The 23,085-nt window shown below is 42.0% G+C and overlaps 1 protein-coding gene across 17 annotated transcripts; it reads left to right on the top strand.

Annotated features, from left to right (window-relative positions):
* The first annotated feature begins 1,455 nt into the window (after positions 1-1,455).
* On the top strand, positions 1,456-22,876 carry PCBP2 (poly(rC) binding protein 2). Of its 17 annotated transcripts, none has more exons than XM_030322738.1 (15): positions 1,456-1,563; positions 3,934-4,075; positions 4,636-4,659; positions 4,751-4,783; positions 5,157-5,273; positions 6,786-6,917; positions 7,927-8,055; positions 9,061-9,147; positions 10,992-11,084; positions 12,208-12,249; positions 13,508-13,580; positions 14,078-14,116; positions 15,062-15,117; positions 16,018-16,187; positions 22,445-22,876. In XM_030322738.1, the coding sequence occupies exons 2-15, from the start codon at positions 4,007-4,009 to the stop codon at positions 22,479-22,481; spliced, it is 1,101 nt and encodes a 366-aa protein (XP_030178598.1). In that variant the 5' UTR covers positions 1,456-1,563; positions 3,934-4,006; the 3' UTR covers positions 22,482-22,876. The 17 variants fall into 17 exon arrangements, with proteins under 17 accessions (XP_030178598.1, XP_030178599.1, XP_030178591.1 ...); XM_030322739.1 differs by having other exon boundaries at positions 15,065-15,117; XM_030322731.1 differs by lacking the exon at positions 22,445-22,876 and adding an exon at positions 18,830-21,959.
* Positions 22,877-23,085: the final 209 nt, after the last annotated feature.

Below are 23,085 nucleotides of genomic sequence, written 5' to 3' on the forward strand. Positions count from 1 at the left end.
CATTTCTCCTACATAACCACAATTCCATGATCACACTCAAGAAGATTAAAAATACTTCCTAATATTAGCTAATATTCAGTTTGTTTGAATTTCCTCAGTTGTCCCCAAAATGTCTTATGTAGCTATTGAAAAACAAGCAAACAAACAAGATCTGATCCATACCTTATATTTGTTATTTCCTTTTAAATTTCTTTTCTTTCACCTCTTCCTCCTTCTTTTCTATTACATTGCCTTATTAAAGAACCTGAGGTAGTTGTCTTGCAAACTGTCCAACATTCTGAATTTGCTGATTATCTTTTTGCAGTGTGAGGTATATAACTTACTCCTTTATTCCTCATACATTTTCTGTATGTTGCAAATTAGTGGTAAAGGTTGATTAGATTAAGCGCTTTTGACAAGAATATTTAATAGATAATGCTATGTATTTATTGTATCTCATCAAGGACCACATAATGTCAACGGGTATCCTGCGATTAGTGATACAAAGTTTGATCACTTGAATAAGATGGTGATTATCAGATACCTCCATTTTAGATTACTTCCCCTCCCCCCCCCCCGTGCGATTTGTCAATTATGTGTGTGGTGATATTTGGCCCCATAATATCCTGCTCCCCTAACAGCTTTTCACTTAAAGTTTTGATGTTTGATGAGACTGGCCTGAATGAATTATTTCATTTTGGGTTGCAGAATGAATGGTGATTTTCTAACTCTTTCATTCTTTCTACATTTATTAAATGGAACTCTTAAAAGAGTTTTCCCTTAACGGATGAATTACATTCTTCCTAAGAGAGAGTAAATGCTTAATTCTTTGCTTTTAGTTACTAATTTTCAGAGTAAGGAACTAGTGTAAAAGTTGCCTTCAATGTGGCAAATTAGTTTTTTTAAATCTTTCTTTTATTTAAGTATCACTATAGACTACTGGGTTTTTCCCGTCTCTTCTCATTCTCTTCACCCATCCCTTTTCCCTCTTGTCTCCCTTTATCCATGGCGACTGCCAACTCTCTCCGTACGCACGCCTGGGATTTCCAATCTTTCCGCTAGAGGCCACTAACTTCCTCCCTGTTCTTACGCTGCCGCTCTATCATAGACTTAGCCATCGGCTACAAGGTATTGTCTCGTTGGTGCCGACGCTGTCCACGGAGCCGCTCTAGGCTGTAGGGAGGCCGTCCGCATTGCGTGGAGAAGGTTTGGACGACGCAGTCGCCTCGCCGGCCCCCGGGGCGGTTAGCGCTTCCGGGGTCGGAGGGTGCGCGGGGTTGAAAGCGGGCCGCTCCGCCCCGTCCCCCTCCCAGACCAGCAGAGGCAGCAGCCGGAGCAGCCGCAGCCTGCGCCCTCTCCCGCCCGCCCGCCCTCCGCCCGCCCGCCCGCCCTCCGCCGCCCTCCACCCGCCCCGGGGTCTCTTTCCCCCTTCCTCCTCCTCCTCCTCCACCCCCCCCTTCCTCCTCCGCCCGCCCGCGGGGCCCCCCTCGCCTTCCCGCCCGCCCCTATTGTTCCGCCCCCGGCCTCCCGCCCTTCCCCTTCCCGCCCGCTCCCCTTTTCCCCTCAGTCGCCTCGCGCCTGCAGGTAAGCTTCAAAATTCTCCCTCCGCCCCCGGCTATAGCTTTCTTTCCACTCTTGCCATCTTTCTCTGCGGGCTCCGGTCCTCGTCACGAGCCCCGGCCTCGCGTAGTACCGCGTGAGCGCCTACCCCCTCAGTCTGCCTGGCCGGCCATTCACGCGAGGCCCTGGCTCAGACGCGGCCTAGTAGGCCTCGCACAAGGCCTACCCCCCTCCCCCCGCCTTTTCCCGGTGGCGGCTGCGCAGGAGTCAAGGAGGGCGCGCGCGCGGTAGGGGGGGCGGCGGTGGATTTGTTGGTTGAAGGGGGTTGGGGGAGGCGATGGCCGGCTTGCTGGCCGGGCGGGTGAGCGCGGCTCCCCGCGGGGGTCAGGCGCTGGCGCAGCCACACGAGGAGGCGCTACTAGCCCGGCCCCTCCCCCTGGATCGCAGCGCCCCCCCCCGACCGAACCGTTTATTTTTTTTCCCCTTCTCTCTTTTCTAGTGGAGGGATGGGGGGGGGCATTTTTTAATTGGAAAATGCTTGGATGACCGAGGGGAGGGGGGCTGCGGAGTTAAAGAAAGGGTAAACGGGCTCCCAGTTACCGAGTTATTCAGGACGTTTTCTCGGGGTAACGAATTTTGAAATTACAAAATGCCTGCCGGTATAGACCCAGGCCGAGCTATTTATAGGAGAAGGGGTAATGGACTGCAGGATTAACAGCTGGATTTCTGGGATTGGGTACATTTATATTAACCTAGGCGGGAGAGAAATGACAGGGATTCTTGGATGTTTGGAGTTAGAAATGCACGTCTGTGCCTTAATCAAGAAATGGCTTTCTAATAGGTTTTTCAGTGTTCCTGCTCTTTTGGACTTGTGTTACTGTGGTATTTGAAAGTGATTCCAGTTACATTTGAGTGGGGATAAAGAGTTAAACTGCCAGTTTTTTTTTTTTTTTAGCCATAGCTTGTTAAAAAGTCATTCTTAAAGACGTAACGGTCTCCCCCCCCCCCCCCCCCCCCAGCACTGTTGTTTTTCCCTGAGTGAAAAGTGTTGAATTCTGGGATTTTGCCAACAATTCTATTTTGACAATGGGGCAATGAGGTGCCTTGGGGATGCAAAGTCTGTCTTTTTAATAATCATATTTTGGAGGTAACCACAAGGCAGTTTGCCATATACAGAATGATCTGGCAGCATCTTAAACATTTTAAGTGTTTAGGGGATGAGCTTTGTGTTGGAACAAAGTTAAAACAGTGGCTGGTTTGTGAAGGGGGAAACTTAGCTGAAGAAGAGATCATTGATGTTGACTTTTGAAGGGATGGTTGCTAAAAATGTCACTGGTGAAATTTATCAACTTTGGAGAACCTTTTTAAAGCTAATGCTATTAGGTCCTAAGGTATCATAGGAAAAGGTATATTCACAAACAGATTCTCTTTCTACGTTTGGTTAGTTATTCCAAGACAGAAATGTTAGGAATATTGTTTCAGATGATGGGTGGGGAAAGAGCTTTCTCTGTAGGAAAGGTTTATTCCTGCTGTTGCTTAAGACAACTATACAATAAATATTTAGCAGTAGTTTTATTTTCATTGTTTTCTTTGGAAGAAAATTTAAGATTTAATAGATTTGAATAAAGGTGGAGTGGTAACAAAGATTAATACGCAGAAGCAAGGCAGATTTTCAAATACGATTATCAAGTTGGGTCAGGAGAGGGGATGGGAGAAAGGACTCAGGATGTACTTAATGTATTGAGCCTTTTCCCAAAGGGGAATAAGGAATCCCAGCCTTCATAGAAGGCTTTTCAGATAGTGCCATTTTCAGTGAGGTTGTTGATTTAAATCTTATTAAAATTATTTGGTGTCATCTATCAACATTTGAAATTGTAATGTGAGCTACCTCTAAATTTTTTTTTTTTATCTAGAAATTGCTGCAAGTAAGAAAACTTAATGTGTCCTTTCTTGCTCTCAACCTGAGCGTGCTACTTAACAGGGAAGCAAAAGGTCATCTGTCTGTCTGTAGTTGATTAGTTTGAGGTCTGGCCTCATGATTTCCAGGTGTTTCTGTATCCTGTCGAATCTTATTCTGTTGAAGGACAACTGGTGCACGTTCAGCAGTTCCTTTGCAACCATTGCGGATTGAAGGAATCTTCCTCCTCCTCAGAGTCAGCGGAAACCTTACCATTAAGGACAGCAGACTGAAGAGTCTCTTTCCATACTCTATCAGAACCTGAGCTGTAAATGGTTGTCATTAGTGCAGTTGTGCTGGGTGTATACAAGCTTCCCAATGGATAGGCTGTCATATAAGGAAAAGAGTCAAAAAACATTTGTAACAGTGAAAATGACTCTGGGAGCTATTTCTCCTATTGTTTTCCCCCTCTGATTTTGGTCATGTTTGCATTTCAGTTTTTGGCTTCACCCCCACCAGTGACCAAAGACTTGACCACTCAAAGTCCAGCTCCCCAGAACACTGCTCGACATGGACACCGGTGTGATTGAAGGTGGATTAAATGTCACTCTCACCATCCGGCTACTTATGCATGGAAAGGTATGCACCAGCTTGGGAAATTGGGTCATAGTAACTGCTCGGGGAGAGGCCAGGAAGAGAGGGCATGCATCTTGGAGCTCATCAGATTAGCACTGTGGGGCATCTGGCTTTAGCAGTCTTCTCTATCAGAGTAGATGAGAGTGTAGTGGGAAAATGGACAGACTTTAGTAGGAAGCTCCACTGAGCAGGAAAGGCTTAACTAGAGGATGGAGCCAGAGACTCTCATACCTGGATAATAAGATTTTCCTCATCGAGGTTGGTGTAGCTTGTGATAAATAGATAATCTCTGCCAAGACAATTTTGGGAAACTATACAGATTTGGTACTTCAATAAATAAGTTATGTTAAACACAGAATAGTATTTGATTATTTCTGAATCATTATTCCTTCAGTATTCTTTGGTACCTTCAGTTATGTTTTGAGCAAAGAAGAGAGTAAGCCTCCCTACTCCTCTTCCTAATAAATCTGAGTTTTTCCATTGTTTTGGACAGTTAAAAATTCCTTTTTATGATATGAACACTTGAGTTTCCTCTTATTTGACGCTAGTTTTCTCCATTGCAGGAAGTTGGCAGTATCATCGGAAAGGTAAGACTGTTTCACTTCAACTCTAATTACTATTTAGTTAGTCTTGGTTGAAACAGCAGTTGGAGCTCATTCTTGACTTTTCCTCTTACAGAAAGGAGAATCAGTTAAGAAGATGCGTGAGGAGGTGAGTTATAGGGGGGTGGGATGGGGGGGCTAGTTTAAGGGTTGTTAAAAGCCCTTAAAGGCAAAATTTTTATTTAATGAGCAATTAGAAGGAATCAATAGGAGAATCTGGTGTTTTTTTGGCCTGGTTATTTGTAATCACATAATATGCTGGGAAATGTAGTTCCAGTAAGCCTCAATTCATTCAAGCTTTAAGGCAGCTTCTGTAGTGTTGAGGGCAAACATGAGCAATGTTTGAAATCCGAAATTGGCTTGTGTTAAGATCATGCGTATAGGTAGCTTCCTTGGTCATCTTATTTGGGAGGGGCTGTGTAATCTGTATATGCTCAGACCTTTTTGTCTGTTAACCTCTTGGCTTTGTTTTTTTAATCCAGAGTGGTGCACGTATCAACATCTCAGAAGGGAATTGTCCTGAGAGAATTATCACTTTGGCTGGACCCACTAATGCCATCTTCAAAGCCTTTGCTATGATCATTGACAAACTGGAAGAGGTTCGTTTTCACTCATTCCCCCCCTGAATCTTCATTTTAAAGTGCTTCTAGATAGCTTAGTGATTTTTCTAAGAGCTTTCTAAATTGAAGGCCAGACTGGATCATAAATCTGTAAATGGGTCCTTTACAAACCTTCTCTTCAGTGTTCCCAAAATTTAACTGTAAGTCACTTGAATCATTAAAAGGACTAGCTTGACTATTACTGAGGACTCAATGTAAAAAAAAAAAAAAAAAAAAAAAAGTGTGAAAACCCATTTTTTATTTTTATTTTTTGACCAGTAGTTTTGAAGGTATGATGGTATTGCATTGGTAAACTTCACATCCTCTAATTTATAGTTGAATGAACTTAAATAAATGTGCTTTTGTTAGGTGCCCTGATGAACACTAATACATGCCATAAATAACATATCTTTCAACCTTGGATGCAGTTGGGATTTTTAAGAAATTCAGTCTGATAACTTTGTGTCAGAGCTATACTTGGAGGAAGAGAATATGTTTTATAGGTTTTCAGAAGAAAATTATCAATGCCAGAAGTTTTTTGGCAGAAGGAAGTTTTGTTTTTGTTTCTTTTGTTCACCAAGATCCCTCAACCTTCAGATACTCTACAACCATTGCCCTACGTCTTCAGCCTCCTCCCCCTCTTCAGTAATGCTGCTAATCATGCATTTGACACCACAGGCAGAGGAGAGCTATTGGCTGCTGCTTGGTTGGTTGTTGGATACTTAATGGTGCCTGAAATTTTATCCTGGCCAAGATCAGAAATGTTATCTTTTGACCTGCAAGGCCCTGCTAATCCAGAGCTTGAAGCTTAAAAAACATTCAGAAAATTTATTTGTACTTTAACATGTCCTTGACTTCAGGGGCTTATGTTTAAGCACTTTTCAGGTCTAGCTACTACATAGAGATTAGGCTGAGAAGTGATGTTTAAACCACTTAATCTTCAGAGGGCTAAATTTAACTAGGTTAAAACCATGACTTTTTGGAAGTAGCATATTATGGGAAAGACAGTGGGCTTTGGAGCCAATACAGTCTTTTAATTTCAAATCTACAGCTTTTTAGATGTGATTGGGACGAGTACTTGGCCTCAGTTTCATTGTTTGTATAATGGTGATTTTACCAAGAAATTAAAACAAATAGAAACACTTGCTTAATCTTTCTAATTTTTCTAAGAGAACAGAATTGGTTATTTGAATTTGGGGTTGCATTGTTTCATCTGAATGTTTTAATTTTGACTTTGATATTGTTTCCCTTTACAGTCAATTCTGATTTCCAAAACAAACAGTCACTTTTCTTCCTCCATGAAAGAAACTGTATTTAGGGATAATCAGAGGAAGTTTATAGGTGTTTTTATCTTTAAGGAAATAGTTGTTTTGGGGGTAATATTTGAACTTTTGTTGATGGTAGATCATGACTGAAACGTCCCTTAAAAGGTTAAACGGTTCTTTTATAGCAGTTGTGGGTCCCAGGGATCTGCTTAAACTTAGATTCTTGTGTTCTCATTTCTTTTTGAAGGACATCAGCAGCTCTATGACCAATAGCACAGCTGCCAGTAGACCCCCAGTAACCCTGAGGCTGGTGGTCCCTGCTAGTCAGTGTGGCTCTCTCATTGGGAAAGGTGGTTGCAAGATCAAGGAAATACGAGAGGTTGGTGACTTTTGTCGTCTTGAAAATATTAATTATTCTAAATGTGGCTCTCTCTGTTAATAGCTCTTAGTATGGCTTGGAAAAGTTAACGTTTGCAATGAAGGTTGTTATTAAAGTAGTAGTCCTAGACGATTATGATTTAATTGTGTATTGGGAAGAAAAGTATTACACAGTTGACACGTGTATATAAATAATGTGTAGGATGGTTTTTGTTTTTGTTTTTTGGTTTTGTTTTTACAATTCATATATCTTAACAGTAAGACAGAAGGTTAACCAGAATTTCTGTTGCATATGATCTGTTTCCATTTTTCATTTGGCAACTTTTCCAGGAGACTATATGCTTTTTTTGTGTGTCTGAAGAGATTAGAGTTTGATATGGAATGACAGCAAATATTTTCCTTGGCCAAACACCTAAATAGCAAGGGGAAAACAGGAAAGTATGTTAGGATGTAGTTGTAATCCTGCTCCCTTTTAGGCTGGAATTTACATTGAATTACGGAAGCTTTTAATAGTATCTGGGAGTTACTAAATTGGATATTGGAATGAAATTTGAATGGCTTCTAAAGGAGTTTTTGGGATCATATTGTGCATGCCAGAAGAGCAGGGATTTTGGTTTTGTTTGATGTATTCCAAGCAACCTGGAATGGTGCCTGGTGCATAGAAGGGGCGTTATATAAATATTTGTTTAATAAAAGAATGAAAAGTGGGTGATATTTGTGGGGACTTTGATGGCTTACGAAGCTGTCATTAGCTGAAAGAAAACTATCTAGTAGGACCTTTTTCTTGAGAGCAGCTTAAATTTAGGCTGTTACTGACTTCCAGAGGCTAATTTATTTATAACTGTGATTAAACAGTCCTATCTGGAATAAGGGAAGAGTGGGAAGGGAGGATAAAAAGGGTAAAATAGGAAATGGGATAAGTATCGCTGCTGCAGAATTACTGCTTGGGGAATTGGAAGAGCATGAATCGTTTTTCTCTGATTTTTAAAAATTTTCTTTCTACCCCAAAGAGTACAGGGGCTCAGGTCCAGGTGGCAGGGGATATGCTCCCCAACTCAACTGAGCGGGCCATCACTATTGCTGGCATTCCGCAATCCATCATTGAGTGTGTGAAACAGATCTGCGTGGTCATGTTGGAGGTAAGCCCTCAGGCTCATGCTGAGAATGGGGGGAGGGTGATTCTAGGGAGACAGACTGATCTATATTTAGTAAGACTAGAATTAGGTGAAGCTGTTAGAAGCCTCCAGTGGGGGTGGGGAAGAGGTTCCGTGAGTTCATATTTTCCTCACCCCCCCCCCCCTTTTCTTATAGTCTGAGCAAAAATAGAAACTGTTAAGCAGCCGTGATCTTTTGGTTTACAGCAATTCTAGCAGGGTTGGTAGGGGAAGATTCACTACTTGGTCTGAGTGGCCAAAATATGTAACTCGGTTCCAGAGAGACTGAGTTAAGTTGCCTTTTGGATTACAGTATTTTGGCTATGTGCAACTTTGACGTATTCTTCAAATTAATTTCCATGTTTTAAGACAGGATTATATTCAAAATATTTCTATATGAAAAAAAACTTACCTGTGATGGTGTTTATGAATAACTTGTGAGGTCCTGGTAGTATATGCTATCCAGTTAAAACAAGAATAGCAAAATTAGGGGAAAATAAAACATTTAGAACTGCCATTGAGATGTTCCTATATTCGTGAGAAAAGAATTTTCAAGTAGAATTTAGGAAAATGTTGATTGAGCCTTTGAACTACTTACCGTGTATATTTCTCCAGGCATAATATTTGTGTACTTTATTTCATTTCCTGTTTAGGCCAAAATGTAAGATCCTAAATTACCAACTTCATATACACATAGAGGTTTGTCATATTCATTAGTTTTATTTGAAAACATGGAAATAATGCGTAAATTATTACAGGGGAATCTGCCTTGATGAGAATTAGTGTGAGCTGTGTAGTCCACGGACCCATCTTACTGCTTTAAAGGCAAATAACTGCAGATGATTTGAGATTAGATCTAGCCAGAGACAACGTTGGTAGGTGAGGGGATGGAAATTAATACAGTTTTTAATATAACTGACCTGTGTGAGCTTAAGCCACACAGCTGAAGCAGCTTTGAAACCTTATCTCTTTTTGTTTTTTTCCCCTCTGACTCTCTCCCAGTCCCCCCCGAAGGGCGTGACCATCCCGTACCGGCCCAAGCCGTCCAGTTCTCCAGTCATCTTTGCAGGTGGTCAGGTAAGAAAATTCTTATTGGTGGGCTACAATGAACAAGGATTATATTTGAAATGTAAACTTTGCCAGCAGCACACCAGGCCACTCTGCATGCTTGCTGAAACCTATACTCTGGCCATAGTTTGACCTGCTTTTAGTTTTATTTTTTGTACTGGAGAAAGCTCTGAATGCCAAGCTCTTAATTTTTAGCAGGCAATGGGAGTTTTGTAGGCACTCGGAAGAGGTAATTTACTTGGTAATTTAAGGTGGGTTGGGTTAGAAGAAAGGGTTAAATTGCCTTGGTGTCACTACTCTCCCTTCCCCCCCACCCCATCCATGCTTTTTAATGTGTGGGGTGTTCTTTAGAGGTCTGAATAAAAGTAGCAAAGAAATGGACCTCTGAAGGAGATTCTGGATGGTGGTCTCAAAATTGGGGGGTTCCTAAACTTGAGTGTCCTACAAACTTCCCCTCCCCCCCCACCTCACCTCCCCTACTCCTACCCCTTCACTCCCAAACTCCAGTGTGTTGTTCCCCCAGACTCTTAACCTCATAAGCTGGTTTGAACCCACATGGCATAACTGAAACCAGCCCGGGGTAAGGGTTCAGTGTGCAAGAATAGAAGGGGGAGAGCATGTTGGGCTGTGGTGCTATGACCTTTGGTGTTAGAGTAAGAACACCAAAGCACCCCCTTGGCCTCTTTCTACTTCACCCACCTAAACTCTTGATCTTTGGCATATGGTTTATTCTGAAGTTAGATTTTTATGAGAAGAGCACGGGTTAGACCCATGGTAGTTTTATGCTTTGTTGTTAGTATCTGAGGAGTAGGTAGGTCAGTTTTTTAAATGTTGGGGTTCAGGTTGAAATAGTGACCTTCAATTTGGTGGCTGCCTAAGCAAGCAAGTACATTGTTCAAAATGCCTTTTCCCAATGAGGGGCTGGCCTGTTACAAGCACACTTAATTAGTTCCATCTTGTGTTTGAATTGGGGGAAGCCTAAACGAAGTCCATCCCATTCACATTCTATTTTGAGTTGGCATAAAACTGAACAAGAATTTGGGGACTTAGTTTGTCATGTGCTTCTGGGAGCTTTCACAAGAAATTAATCATGTCACAGTATTACCTTGAGACAGTTTAGTACCTTGCTTTATAGAAACTGGATTGGTCAAAGGGTTCCGATAGTCTGGATAGTCAGGCAGGATAAACAAAGGCCCAGAGTCAGTATAGTATAGCAAGGAGGCTTAGCCTTAGGAGTTTTCCCTTCTCCCCAGGAACTCCATGTTCCTGCTCTTCTGGATTCTTCCACTCCCATTTGGGATTGTAAAGAGTCCCATGCTGTATAGCAGCAATTCTCTCTATAATTCTTCATTTCCCTTTCCTTTCCTCCTCTTTCCACCTCCCCCTTCTTACCTCTTTGCTTCCCCTCACCCTCCCCCACCCTTTATTCAGTTGACCACCCTCTAAAGGCTTGCAGCTTCTTTCATGAGTGGCCCTTATTATTCCCACGGGCCTTTTTAAATGGACCCATTTATGCAACGTCCACAGATGGACCTGTATCTTTTGTTCCTTTGTGACAAAAGTGGGCTCTATAGGGGTTCAACTTAATCCCACAGTGACCAGTAGCTGGCATCAGCTCTGTTGCCCCACCCCTTCATTCTTACTGAAAATAGCCCAATTGTGCAGTGTGATACCTGCCACAAGGTAACTTTTTTTTTTTAAATTCACTGATTGCAGCTCGTTTCAAATTGTGTCGTGAGCTCCTTTTTAAAGGAAAAGAAAAAATTAAACAACTTTTTTTGTGTGAATTTCATGCTGGTGACAAGGTGCCGGATTGACAGCCCTGGAGACTGAAATCCTCTATTTATCCACAGGACAGGTACAGCACAGGCAGCGACAGTGCGAGCTTTCCCCACACCACCCCGTCCATGTGCCTCAACCCTGACCTGGAGGGACCACCTCTAGAGGTGAGAGGGGATGTTCAGTCTCCAAGGCTCACTCAATCCTTCCGCCTCAGCCGAGACTGCCAACACGCGGGGGGCCAGTGGCGCTGGTGATTTTTGTGCTGTGGACACCACCTGTCCACGGGGACCTGGACTGACCCCCCCCACCTCATTTCACACAGGCCGCGTAGCCCACCAGATGGTAACACCAACTCTTTTTTTTCTTTTTTTTTCCTTTTTTTTCCTTTTTTTTTTCTTTTTTTTTTTTTTCCTTTTTTTGTTGTTCAACCCTTCTTCCCCATCTCCCACTCTTCCTATCCCATTTTCACCTTCCCACCCCCCACCTGGGTGCACTTTTGGGGGTACTGGCCACTGTGATGTGAAAAGCTTCACATCCTGTTAACCAGCCACTCCTTCCCCTCCCTTCCTGTTCCTCCTTGTCCCCCACCCCATTGCCCTGAAGACCCAGCTCCCTTTTCGGAGGTTATGGTGTGGGGGGAGGAGGGTGTAGTGGGAGCTGCAAGTGCCTTTTATGGAGTGGGAGGTGGGAGAAGGTGCAGGATTTAGAACACAGTGATTTATTTTATTTATTTGTGTTCCTGTGATCAGCTCCCTAGTGTTAGGGATTAAACTAGCTTCTAGTGCACTTAAGGTCTTTAGGCAGATGTAGAAAAAAATTAGATAGGGAAAGGGAAGTGTTATAGAACATGCTGTATAGGTTTATGCAGATACAAACATTCATGTCACCATGATTGGCATAAGGGTTGGGGTGGTTGAGGGAAGAGACCATTTTCCTCCTAGGCTGTCTTGTACAGAGGGAGAAAGGGGGCTTGGTCAATCGAGGCATTCCTTAATCCACTTCCCACCTTTTCATTAAGAAACAAATGTGTATTTTGCCTTTGATTGCAGGGAACTTGGCTCCCTTCATAGGCCTCCTGGAATAAGTCATCATATTTAGGTTTCAAAGAAAGCCAACTCAGGTCTGACTGTATTTGTGAGATACCATCTACTGCCTCAATCTGTGGCCTCCCCCATCTTTAGTTCAACTCTGGCTTCCTGGCTAGTTGAAATCTGTCTCCCCCTCTCCCTCTGGGTGGCTGTCCCTGATTGGTTTTTTTTAATAGGAACTGTTTTCCTCCTTTTGTAGGCCTATACCATTCAAGGACAGTATGCCATTCCACAGCCAGATGTAAGTTTTGTTTTCACTTCTTGTTTTGAAAAGTTCCCTTTCCCATCCAAAATTGTCTTACTCTTTCTTCCACGTAGGCAGAAGTGAGTTGGGTCTTAAGCATATGGAGTATTGTTTTCCTCACAAGGTGAACCCCATCTTTTGGCCCTTAAATAATCTGTAATCAGGGCATAGTAGCACCTTGTTTGCCTTCTGATAATATAATCACTGGAAATTATAATCCAGCAAATTATTAGATTCTATTTTATCCTGTTTTCCAGATTACTGTGTCTAAAAAAGAAATGTTCTGTGGTGTATTATCATTTGTTATTCCAGGGCACAGTCTAAATTGACAGTGGACTGACTGCATCTCTTCATGGAGTCCTTTCTGTGGGGGAGGAGTGGGAGGTTGGGTTTGCCCTTGCGTACTGTACTCCTCAATTTGAGGTGACAATTTAAAAAGCATCTGGAGGGGTGGAAAAGGGGCTTATTTACACAGGGAAGAATAAGAAGCTGAATATTTGGGAATTCAACTCCATAAAACCTTTCTTGCCACTAAAAACTCCTACTTAAAAGTGCTGGTATTCAGATTTCCTTTAAGGGCATTTTCTTTCTGCACTTTTCTCTATCATTACTAACCCTTTCAGGTGCTGAGCATTAGACTTGGGAACTTGGGTTTGGTTCTTGGTTAGTGTTTGGCCCAAGAGAGAAAGTAGCCTTGAGGAGGGATTGTTGTAGAACTGCCAGGGTAGTGTATATATAGGTGAAGAAGAAAAGCTGTAGAAATCTTTTGGTGAGGGGGTGCTGAGTCCAGTTTGGTTTCATCTTAATCTTTCTCCTCCTTGCAGTCTCCCTGCCCCCTCATCTCCTTCCCTCCTCCTGATAATGACAGAACCCTGCATGGTGTGTTTCCCTAGCACCACTGCACAGTTTGTTTACCTAGCCTGTCTGTGCTTGTCCCTGGGGCAACTGTTGCAATGGCTGCAAACACCTTCATTAAGTAGCCCACAAGGGGATGGTTGTTGGGCAGGTGCTGCTGCTTTTCTTTCACACACCCAAAATGCATTCATTCTCTTTACTGTGCCCTTTCTATTTCTAACCCTTACCTTCATATTTTGCCCCATCCCCAGGATTGTGGTATAAGCCCCATCCTATGTTGTAGTTTGAGTAGTAGAGTCAACTTTGGGGATCAGGAGCTCTGCATTTTCAAATTTGAATGTGCGTGAGCCCTGGCTCTCTTACTCTTCTAATGCCAACCTCTCCTGTTTCCTCCCTGCAGTTGACCAAGCTGCACCAGTTGGCAATGCAACAGTCTCATTTTCCCATGACGCATGGCAACACCGGATTCAGTGGTATGGATACCTCAGTGTTTATTTCTGTAAGGTGTAGTGCAAGACAGAGGCCAGCCCCAAGGTCTCAGTTTGACATCTGTTTAAAACATACTTCGTTACCCAGCATCCTGCTGGTTTAAACTTGCCTGTCTTCTATCGCTAAACTGAAAGAGGTAATGTGTTTGTTAACTTGGTTTTCGTTTGGGATGAGTTATTCTAATAAAAAATAAAAAAAGGCCCTGGAAGGTTTGGGGTGAGGTCTGGGGATGCTTGTCAGGCAAAGGGTAGGCTGATATTTCTTCTAACCCATCCTCACTGCTGCCCCTTTGATCTGATTGGCACCCCCTTTCTCTCCACCAGCTATTCACAGATCTGGGTAGAGAATCCATTTGTGCCAAATTGTGTAGTTGTTTTTGTTTTGTTTTGTTTTTGGGGTTTTTTTTTTCTGTATAAGGAATAACTTGTCCGATAGGGTTAGGATGAGACCACCAAACTCATTTTCACTTGTATCTTAACAGGCATTGAATCCAGCTCTCCAGAGGTGAAAGGCTATTGGGGTAATGATTAAAAAAAAAAATCTGTAGTATTCTACTGTTATATTAATAAACTGGTGGGAGTCTTGTTTCACTGCCCATGACATACCAGCAACATGCACATGGCAGAAAGGAGCTGAGAGAGCAAAGGGGTGGGCCTGGTGCCCCTGAGGGTCCCTTGATGGATCTGGCCAACCCCCTTCTAAAAATGTTGAGTTTAGCAGCCACAGCTGAGAGCAAGACTAGCTTTGAGAGTTAGCCAGCTGACCTGGTTGGGTCCAGATGTCAGTATTATTGATGGGTATGAGTGTTTGCTAATGGGATTTTTTTCTTTTTCTTTGGAAAACAAAATAAAAACCAGAACAAATTACTGAGCAATTGAGCAAAAGACAGGGAATAAATCTGGAGAAATAAACTTTTCCTCACCTGGCTGCCATTTCATTCTCTCTGACCTTCAAGTGTAGGTTAGGATTGGGGGAGGTGTTAATCTGATACAGGTATATTTAAAGCAACTCTGCATGTGTGCCAAAAGTCCATGGTACCCAGTAACAAGGCATGATATTGGCACTGGTGCTAGTGAGCATCAGGTGAGATAAAATTGGAACACAACAGCAGCAGGAAATCCTAAGCAGAAAAGGGGAGCAGTGCAGAAGGACTTGGTTAGATTTTGGTCCTTTTTGAGTATACTACATTCCCTTGCCCCTTGCTTCCATCCCCTTATATGCTAATAGGCTGGGCTTTGCAGGAAATGGCATGAAATCAGCTCTTCTGAGTGTACAGAGGAACCTTTCCAGCATTATTTCTGTACCCTTTCCCCCTCTTTCCTCTTTGGAGGCTTCCAAGTTAGTGATGAATCCCAACAGCCAATGCTGGGTTTCCAGTTTGTTTCCTTCTGTTAGGTTAATGTGCAAATCAGTGGGGGGTTTGTATGCTTTGCATTGAACTTCCTTGCTCTCTTCTGTCTTTTAGCAGGTTTGGATGCATCTGCTCAGACTACTTCTCATGAACTCACCATTCCAAACGATGTAAGTATAGTTAATAGGGTTTCATGGGATAAAAAAGAGTGTTGATGCAGTGTCATGCCACTTACAAGACCTAGGGAAGAAAATGGGTTTTTTTAAAAAGATCCCAAATTAAAAATTTTAAAGTATGTAGAATCTGAATAAAAACTGATGGAGAAAATTGATAACACTATTGTGTTGAGTTTTCATGAAGCAGAAAGAACCTTTTTGTTTCAGATAGAATACCCCATTGGCCTTGGCTTCTTGTATAATCTGAAGCCTTATACTTAAAGCAGCAGTTGAATGTTCTGTGTTGTCCAGCATAATAGTCACTAACCACATGTGGCTATTTAACTTGTGAGAATAATAATAACCTCAGTTTCTCAGTCTCACTATCTACATTAAATGTGTTCAGTATCACGTTATTAGTGTACAGTATCAGACAGTATGAATGGAGACCCAAGTTTTTACTTTTTTCTGAAGGAAAAGCATTCGAAATTAGCCAGAATTCTTACCGGTGTATTAAAATGGTAATCATAGCAGGATGAATTTGGCATCTTTGTTGCCAAAAACTAGAGACCTTTATTGTCCCTTGCCATGATAAACTGGTTTGTTACGATGTTGCCTGTTTTATTTTGTCTAGTTAGTACCCTGAGGAAATAAGCTGATGCTATTAGGGAGTCAGTCAGCTGAGAGTTGGCTCTGACCTGTTAGTGGTCAGACAAAACAATAGGGCACAAGTTGAGGTGCAGTCTATAACTCAAGTTTTTAAATCGGGAGTGAGTAGAGTGTGTAGAATGCAGATAGTAGTTTCTGTTCCCATTATCGTGGACTGGAGCTATAAAAGGCTGGAGGGGTAGGATGGAATTCTTGGACCTAGCCATGCAATTCTTAATTTGGTGTGCCTTGTTTTTTTTCCTTAAGTTGATTGGCTGCATAATCGGGCGCCAAGGCGCCAAAATCAATGAGATCCGTCAGATGTCTGGGGCGCAGATCAAAATTGCGAACCCAGTGGAAGGATCTACTGATAGGCAGGTTACCATCACTGGATCTGCTGCCAGCATTAGCCTGGCTCAATATCTAATCAATGTCAGGTAAGGGTTCCCCTCCCTGCCTTTTTTGTCTTGTTGGTGGCAACACAAGTAATGTGTGTTTTGGGGAAAGCTACAATGTATTACTAAATGTGGGAGTGTTTGGGGGATGGGAGTGGGGATGGGTGGAGATGGCAATAAAGTTTAAGTCTAGCCCTACTTTAATCCATTTTTAGTGTAGCAGAGAAAGTAACCAGATTGTAATAAAATTGTATGGGGGAGGGGGACAGAAGGCTTGCATTTGACTTGCTGTTTTTAGGAGTGGAAAGAGTATGACTTCACTAGCAGAATAGTGCTCTGACTAGAGCACCCATAGTGACTTAAAACCAAATGTAGGTCTTTTGCTGTACGTATCATAGACCAATATTTCTTTCATTGATTGGGTTTAGTCTCCAAAACGCCCTAATTGATACAAGAAAAATGTGTGACAGCAAGGTAGTTTCTGGGAAGCAACCATTACCACTTACTCTGAAAACATCCATTTTTCTCAAATTGCAAATGTGTTCCATTGTTCACAGCTTGTGGGAAAGGGGAGGCTTAGGTTTGGGAATATTTCAGAAATGTCTAGTATGTTTTCTTTCTTTCTTTTCTCTCTTTTTTTTTTTTTTTTTTTCCCACCATCTCATACCTTAATGACTTCTGAGGTTTCATTTTTCTTTACCAAACCGAGCTGATGTTACCACACAAGATAGTTGTAGCAGGACCATTCCAGTGGGCATTCTACAAGGCATTTTATATTTCTTGCTTTCTCAGCACAAGTGCTTAAGTCATGTTTTTAATTGCTTACTAACATTCTAAGCCAGTTAGCCATTGCCCAAGGGGCTTAGCCATCCTTTTTCTGTAGATTTTTATCTAGTTGTCATTTACCTCTGTTAAAACTGTTCAGTCTTTGTTGCGCATAAAAGGTGTTAAGAGTTTAGGGGAAAGGAATTCATACAAATGAAGTCCATATTACATTTATAGTCACTGTATTTATTCCATTGTCTTTTATCTCCTGGTTAAGAATTTATCAATTCCCCAGTGGTTTTGACTTTTGCCTGAAGCCTTTTAATGTCTTGAGGTACTTACTAGTATTTATGTAGAAAAAGACTTTTTTGTGTCTAGATCTGCTTTCTTCTGCTACCAAGCACATCAAATCTTAACATTTTAGTGTGAAATGGTGGTAAACTTTCTGCATAGGCTGTTTGGAAAGGTTTGTTGTCTTGTTTCTAATTGGGGTATGGGGAGGAGTTAAGTGGCGAGAATCATGTTCTTGGAAGCTGGAGATGGCTTTCTTCTGCTTGGGTAGGCTTGCTCTGAATATTGTCAGGTAGTGCTTAAATGGAAGCGGTTTGTTTGACTGCTGTACCTGGGTCAGTGTCTACATTGGAAGGAACCAGAACTTCACCAGAGTTTCCTGATTCAGTCACTCTTTTCAGGATCATCCTTATTTTATTGAATGGCTGGTTATTTAGAGTCATCCTATTTAATGAAACTGTCCAAACTGAATTTGTGTTACAACTTTTTAAAGCTTCATTTAACACCGAAGCAAAGACTGTACATGCACAAAGCTTACTCTTCACTTCCCCATCTTGGCCCAGTTTGAATACAAAAAGCAAACTAGTTTTACTACCAGGCAAGAAAGATTTCTCTGCTTTCAGTAATGGAGTCTGAGTGTTTCTGCTCTTATTCTGTCAGTCTGAGTCCTTTCTTTATCCCCTGCTTTATGGATTGTAAGGGTCTCTGGACTTCGGTAAACAAAATGGAATCTTAAGAGGAGGGTCCCTGCCCTTAAAGAGTTAAACTTGTGGGGCAGGTTGTCCAGACAGTTCTCAGCAAATACTGCAGTTCTGCTTTAGAAACATGCAGGCATTTGGGAGCTGCCAGGTCATTACTATTATTTAGAGTTTATTTTAAGAATAGAGGCGTATTTTTATATTTTTAAATGAGGTTTTCAGCAGTGTAGGAGTATGTTCCAGTTCTGTAAGGTCTCTATTAGAAGTATGATCAGTCAAAAACAAAAGGCTTTTTTTCTCACCCCCTCCTCCTACCAGAAATGAAGCTTTCCTAGTTCTTATCTATACTTCTGTTCTCAGCATTTTTCTTTGAAAATGCTACATTCTTTAAAGTTTTGAAATTAGTGACCTACTTTGGTTTCTTGTCCTTTCCCATCGTGATATATTGGTTAGTTTGCTGTGGAGATGGAAGCAAACTTCAGTGCTAGGGGGAAAATTTTCTAATTCTGTATAATATTCCACAGCTTCACAAGTGATTGGTGGGTGAGAGACATTTGTTCTTTGTTTGGAGATTGATACAAGTATTGTTTCATTTTCTACTTTGAAATCCTTTGACTCCTGAGTTGGATTCATGTGTCAGATACACGGAAGTGTGCTCTGTGATTTCTTTTCTCAGTCTGTCAGCTTTTCCTTCACCATAGCAGTTTTAAATAGCATCGTGGAATGGAATTTGGCAAAGTATACATTTTTAGAGGGTGGGACACAGACTTAAAGAAAGGTAGCTTATCACAAGTTGGTATTAGGTCTTCCTAATGTGCAACCAGAGGCACTTAACTGATAACAAGCAGTTTTTGTCCTGTACTTTTTCCCTTTTGTGGTCTTCCCTTCCACCCACCCTTTTTTTTTGTTCCTTTTTTTCCTCTGTTACAGTTTAGAAAACGCTAAACCCTCCTCCCAGGCAGCCTCCGTCACGATCCCTGATCACCTCAGCATCAACCTCTCTCAACCCTCCACCCCTTCTTCTTCTTCTTCCTCCTCCACCACCACCCCCTCGCTCGCCACAGCGGGGACCTCCGACGCACCCTCCAGCCTCCCCAACCCTCTTCCGACCGCCCCTTGTGTCTCCAGTCTGCTTGGCATGAAACCCATCCCTCTCCTGGCTCTAAATGTTGTGTCTGCTGCTAAGGGTACCGGGGCTTCAGCTACCACCACCACCACCTCTGCCGTGCCATGTGTAACTAACAAACTGAAAGGCGAGAAACAGAGATTCTCCCCCTACTGATTGAATATCTTGAGGCACCCCCTCAAGTATTCCTTGGTTTATTTTGTTTTTCTTTGTTAACATTGGTGAGAACCAAACAATTGTGAGCTTGTGACCGTTTCCTTTTTACTATTTTGGGAATAACAGGGTGGGGGTGGGGGCAATGGTAACCTGGGGTTAGGTTTAGGCCATTTCATCGGAGTGCCTGTTTCAGAGTCTGACTTGTTGAATTCTTTATCTAGAGCCACAGTTCTTGCTCTTCTTTTTCATTCTGTTACTTTTTTGTAGCTTTATTCTGCATTGCAATATAACAATGTGTTAGGCTCTGTGTTAATGAATAAAAGCTTCTCCGTTAACTTTTTTTTTTTTTAATTATTTAATGGTTATCAGCAGGCCTTCTTGGCCAGATTTGTGTTTCTAGCTGTAATAAAGTTGCCACAGTAAGAACTTTAGTTGATTGTGTGCTGTGAAGGGTAAAGGGGTGGGGAGCTTGTGACCTGTGGCTACTCAATTTAGGGATTGTATAAAACTGACTCGGGCTTGTTTGTATCCCTGGTTAATTTAGTTGTCGTCCTTTGTCATTCCCCCCAAAAGGAGATGGGCCTGCAGCAGATTAAATCCTGAAGGTCTTCCATAATTGCCATTAAGATTCTTTAGTGAGAACAGTTTCTCTGACTTCTAAAATCCCTTACCTTGCCAATAGCAGGTAACAAGGGTGTCCATCCCAGGCTTGTTTCCTCTGGTTAGTGGTTACTTTGAGGATCTTTTACAGAACATACATATAAAGAAGTTACTTCTTTACCTAGAATGAGGAGGCAAGTTGGGAAAAGTCCAATAAAGTTTGCTGGCTTTTGTCTGCGGTCCTCTGAATGAGAATTAACCCCTCTTCCTCTGACACTGGGTAGATCTTGAACAAGCAACTGTAACATCACCCAGAATTTGACAGGATTCTCCAGTCCTCCTAAACCAACCCTGATTAAGTCCCTTTACACTTCCTTCTATTCCCTGCCCATCCTTCTGTTTCCCACCAGCCCTGTCATGAATTGAGAATTCTAAACTTGGAACCTTTAAGGTCAGCTATAACTCACCAATCCACTCCCTTATCAGATTAAAAAAAAAAAAAAAAAAGCCTTGGAGAATTTAAGTTCACAGATCACATGAGTGACTAGTTGGCAGTAACAACTTTACTTTCCCTCAAGTGTACTTTTAATCTCCCTGAAGCCTTATTTTCCTTATCCCAAGGACCACAGTTCTGTCTCCACAAAAGACCAGAAATGCTGTAGGTGTGATGGCAGAAGGCCTCTGATAGTCTTCAATTCAACCTGAATGTATATGGTTCTTCGCAAGGCATTAGAGAACTAGTGTAGAAATTCCTGCCATCCGCCCCCCCGCCCAGCACACACACACACATCCCATTTGGTTTACAGTGTTAAAAAAAAACTAATTGCTTGTAAGTGTTGCAATGTATTATCTCATGCCATTGTGGTCCCTCAATCCCAGGTTGGCCCTATGAATTAGTAACTTGTCCCAAAGGCTGCATGAACGACTAGAGGAGCAACCTGTCCAGGTAGTTTTTCTTGTTAGTTGCTGGCTGCTCCTTTATCATATGGTCCAGCTTTCCCTTCATAAGCTCTTTCTGTAGTTACGACTTAATTTTGCTGGTACCATCCCCCCGCCCCAAGAGACCTGGTTTTTATTTTATCTAGTTCTTGATTAGAAGGCCTCTTTACCTAATGAGTATTCCCTAAAGGAGGATTGTGGGGAAGGAAGCAGAGGTTTAAGGTGTCGACTGCCACCACCAAAGGTACTTGATGTTCAATTTTTAAAAACTTTTCTCCGGCTCCCCCATGTGGTCCTTCTATCATAGTGTCCTTAGTGTGATTACAGTTGGGTTTTTCCCTTCTTGCCCCTTCTATACCTCCTGCCTCAATCAATGCTTAGGGTGTGTATAAATTCTGGATAGTTCTTTGAGTTCTTTTTGGTGCTAGAGTGTCATCACCTTCTTGCATGAACTTGATTTCTTTGGGTCCTAGATCTAAACTGTTTCCAGCAGCTCCTTTCCTAAAACTTCACTCCTCACTAAACTCTTGATCAGGGCTTACAGTTTATGTTGCCCTAGGTCCTCCTATTTTGATGTTGGCAAGAATCAGCCCCCTTAAAGAACTATTCCCCTTTATGCTGAGGTAGAAATACAATTTCAGATATAAAATTAAATACAGTTTGTAGTTGACCTATTTCCTGGATCTTGGGTGTCCTCGTCCCCCCTGTCCCCCCTTCGGACCAGCCTTTGGCTTTACATTGTTGTGGAAGGGATGGAGATGACAAAATACCATTCATTTTCTTTTGACTAGATACCACAAATAGGTTATGACAGTTAAAAATTTTTATGAACTAAATTTAGGACTTGAAACTGTTACACATATAGTTCTGTTCAAAGTGGGAGCTAAGACTTGCTGACTGTGCAGTAATCAGTGAAGCAGACTAAATGCTTACTTTTCCATCAGAGCCCAAAATTGGGTTCCAGGACCTCAAATGATATTTTTGAGACAGAAGGCATCGTAGCTGGGTATGTTTGGATGGAGAGTTTAGCTTAAGGAAACAACAGGTTTTCGGAGCTTCTAGAATGAACTAGGGAGTTGTTGAAACATGTTGGCTTCTGCTTTAAGTCCTGAAAACTATGGGTTGGGTATAATTCTTGACCCATACTTAAACTATACTTGCTGTTCTTTTAACATCTCCTAGCGTTTAGGATTTTCTTAATAGGAATAACCTTCACAATGCTAAAAAAAAAAAAAACAACCCAGGACTGAAGCCTTTTTTGATGTTTCAACGTTAGCCTCATGAAGCTACTTTCAGATCAATGTTTCCTAAGCTGCTTTCTATCAGTAGCTTGGGAGGAGCTAAAATAAGCTCAGTAAAGAAAGAAAAGTTGCTTCTGTGTATTGTGACCCTGTAAGAGGAGGTTTTAGTGTGTGGCATATTTTTGGAAAGCATTTAACATCTCCCACAAATATTCCAAAGAGCATCATTAGAAGAACACCCACAGTTGGTAACAGAGTCTGTTTCCTTCTGTTCTGAGGTAATTTGGCTCAGGAAGCTTGGATTGCAGGGGTTACAGGATCCTGGTACCAAGTACCAATCCAACAAATCTTTAAACGTCTCCCTTGATACTGAAACACTATGTACTCCTTCACATCTCACCAACTAGGCTAACAGTTCTTGGAGGTGAGGTGCAGCTGGGCATTCAGAAAACTAATTTGAGTTGTTTATTTTTTGTGTTACAGGCTTTCCTCGGAGACGGGTGGCATGGGGAGCAGCTAGAACAATGCAGATTCATCCATAATCCCTTTCTGCTGTTCACCACCACCCATGATCCATCTGTGTAGTTTCTGAACAGTCAGCGATTCCAGGTTTTAAATAGTTTGTAAATTTTCAGTTTCTACACACTTTATCATCCACTCGTGATTTTTTAATTAAAGCGTTTTAATTCCTTTCTCTGTTCAGCTGTTAATGCTGAGATCCATATTTAGTTTTATAAGCTTCTCCCCTCCCCCCTTTTTTTGGCTCATGAATTTTTTTTTCTGTTTGTCATGGAAATGTAAGAGTGGAATATTAATACATTTCAGTTTAGTTCTGTAATGTCAGGAATTTTTCAAAAAAATTAAAAGATGGACTGGAGCTTTTTCTTTGTGAATAGAAACTGGATGCCACAGTGATTCATGTGGGTTTTATTCCTGTTGTCTTGCCGTTCTCTTTGCACCTCTTATGCCTCAAAGGACAAGGACCCTGCTTGGGTTTTGAATAGAAGGCTTTATTCCAGTTAAGATGTTTTCTTCTGTTTTACCACTCCATCTTTTTTTTTGTAGCCCTTGATCCAGTGTTCCCTTGAGCCTTCATTGCAAAGTGACCTAATAGCTGTTGCAAG

This window comes from Lynx canadensis, chromosome B4 (assembly GCF_007474595.2).
Source record: "Lynx canadensis isolate LIC74 chromosome B4, mLynCan4.pri.v2, whole genome shotgun sequence".
In the NCBI taxonomy this organism is placed as follows: Eukaryota; Metazoa; Chordata; class Mammalia; order Carnivora; family Felidae; genus Lynx; species Lynx canadensis.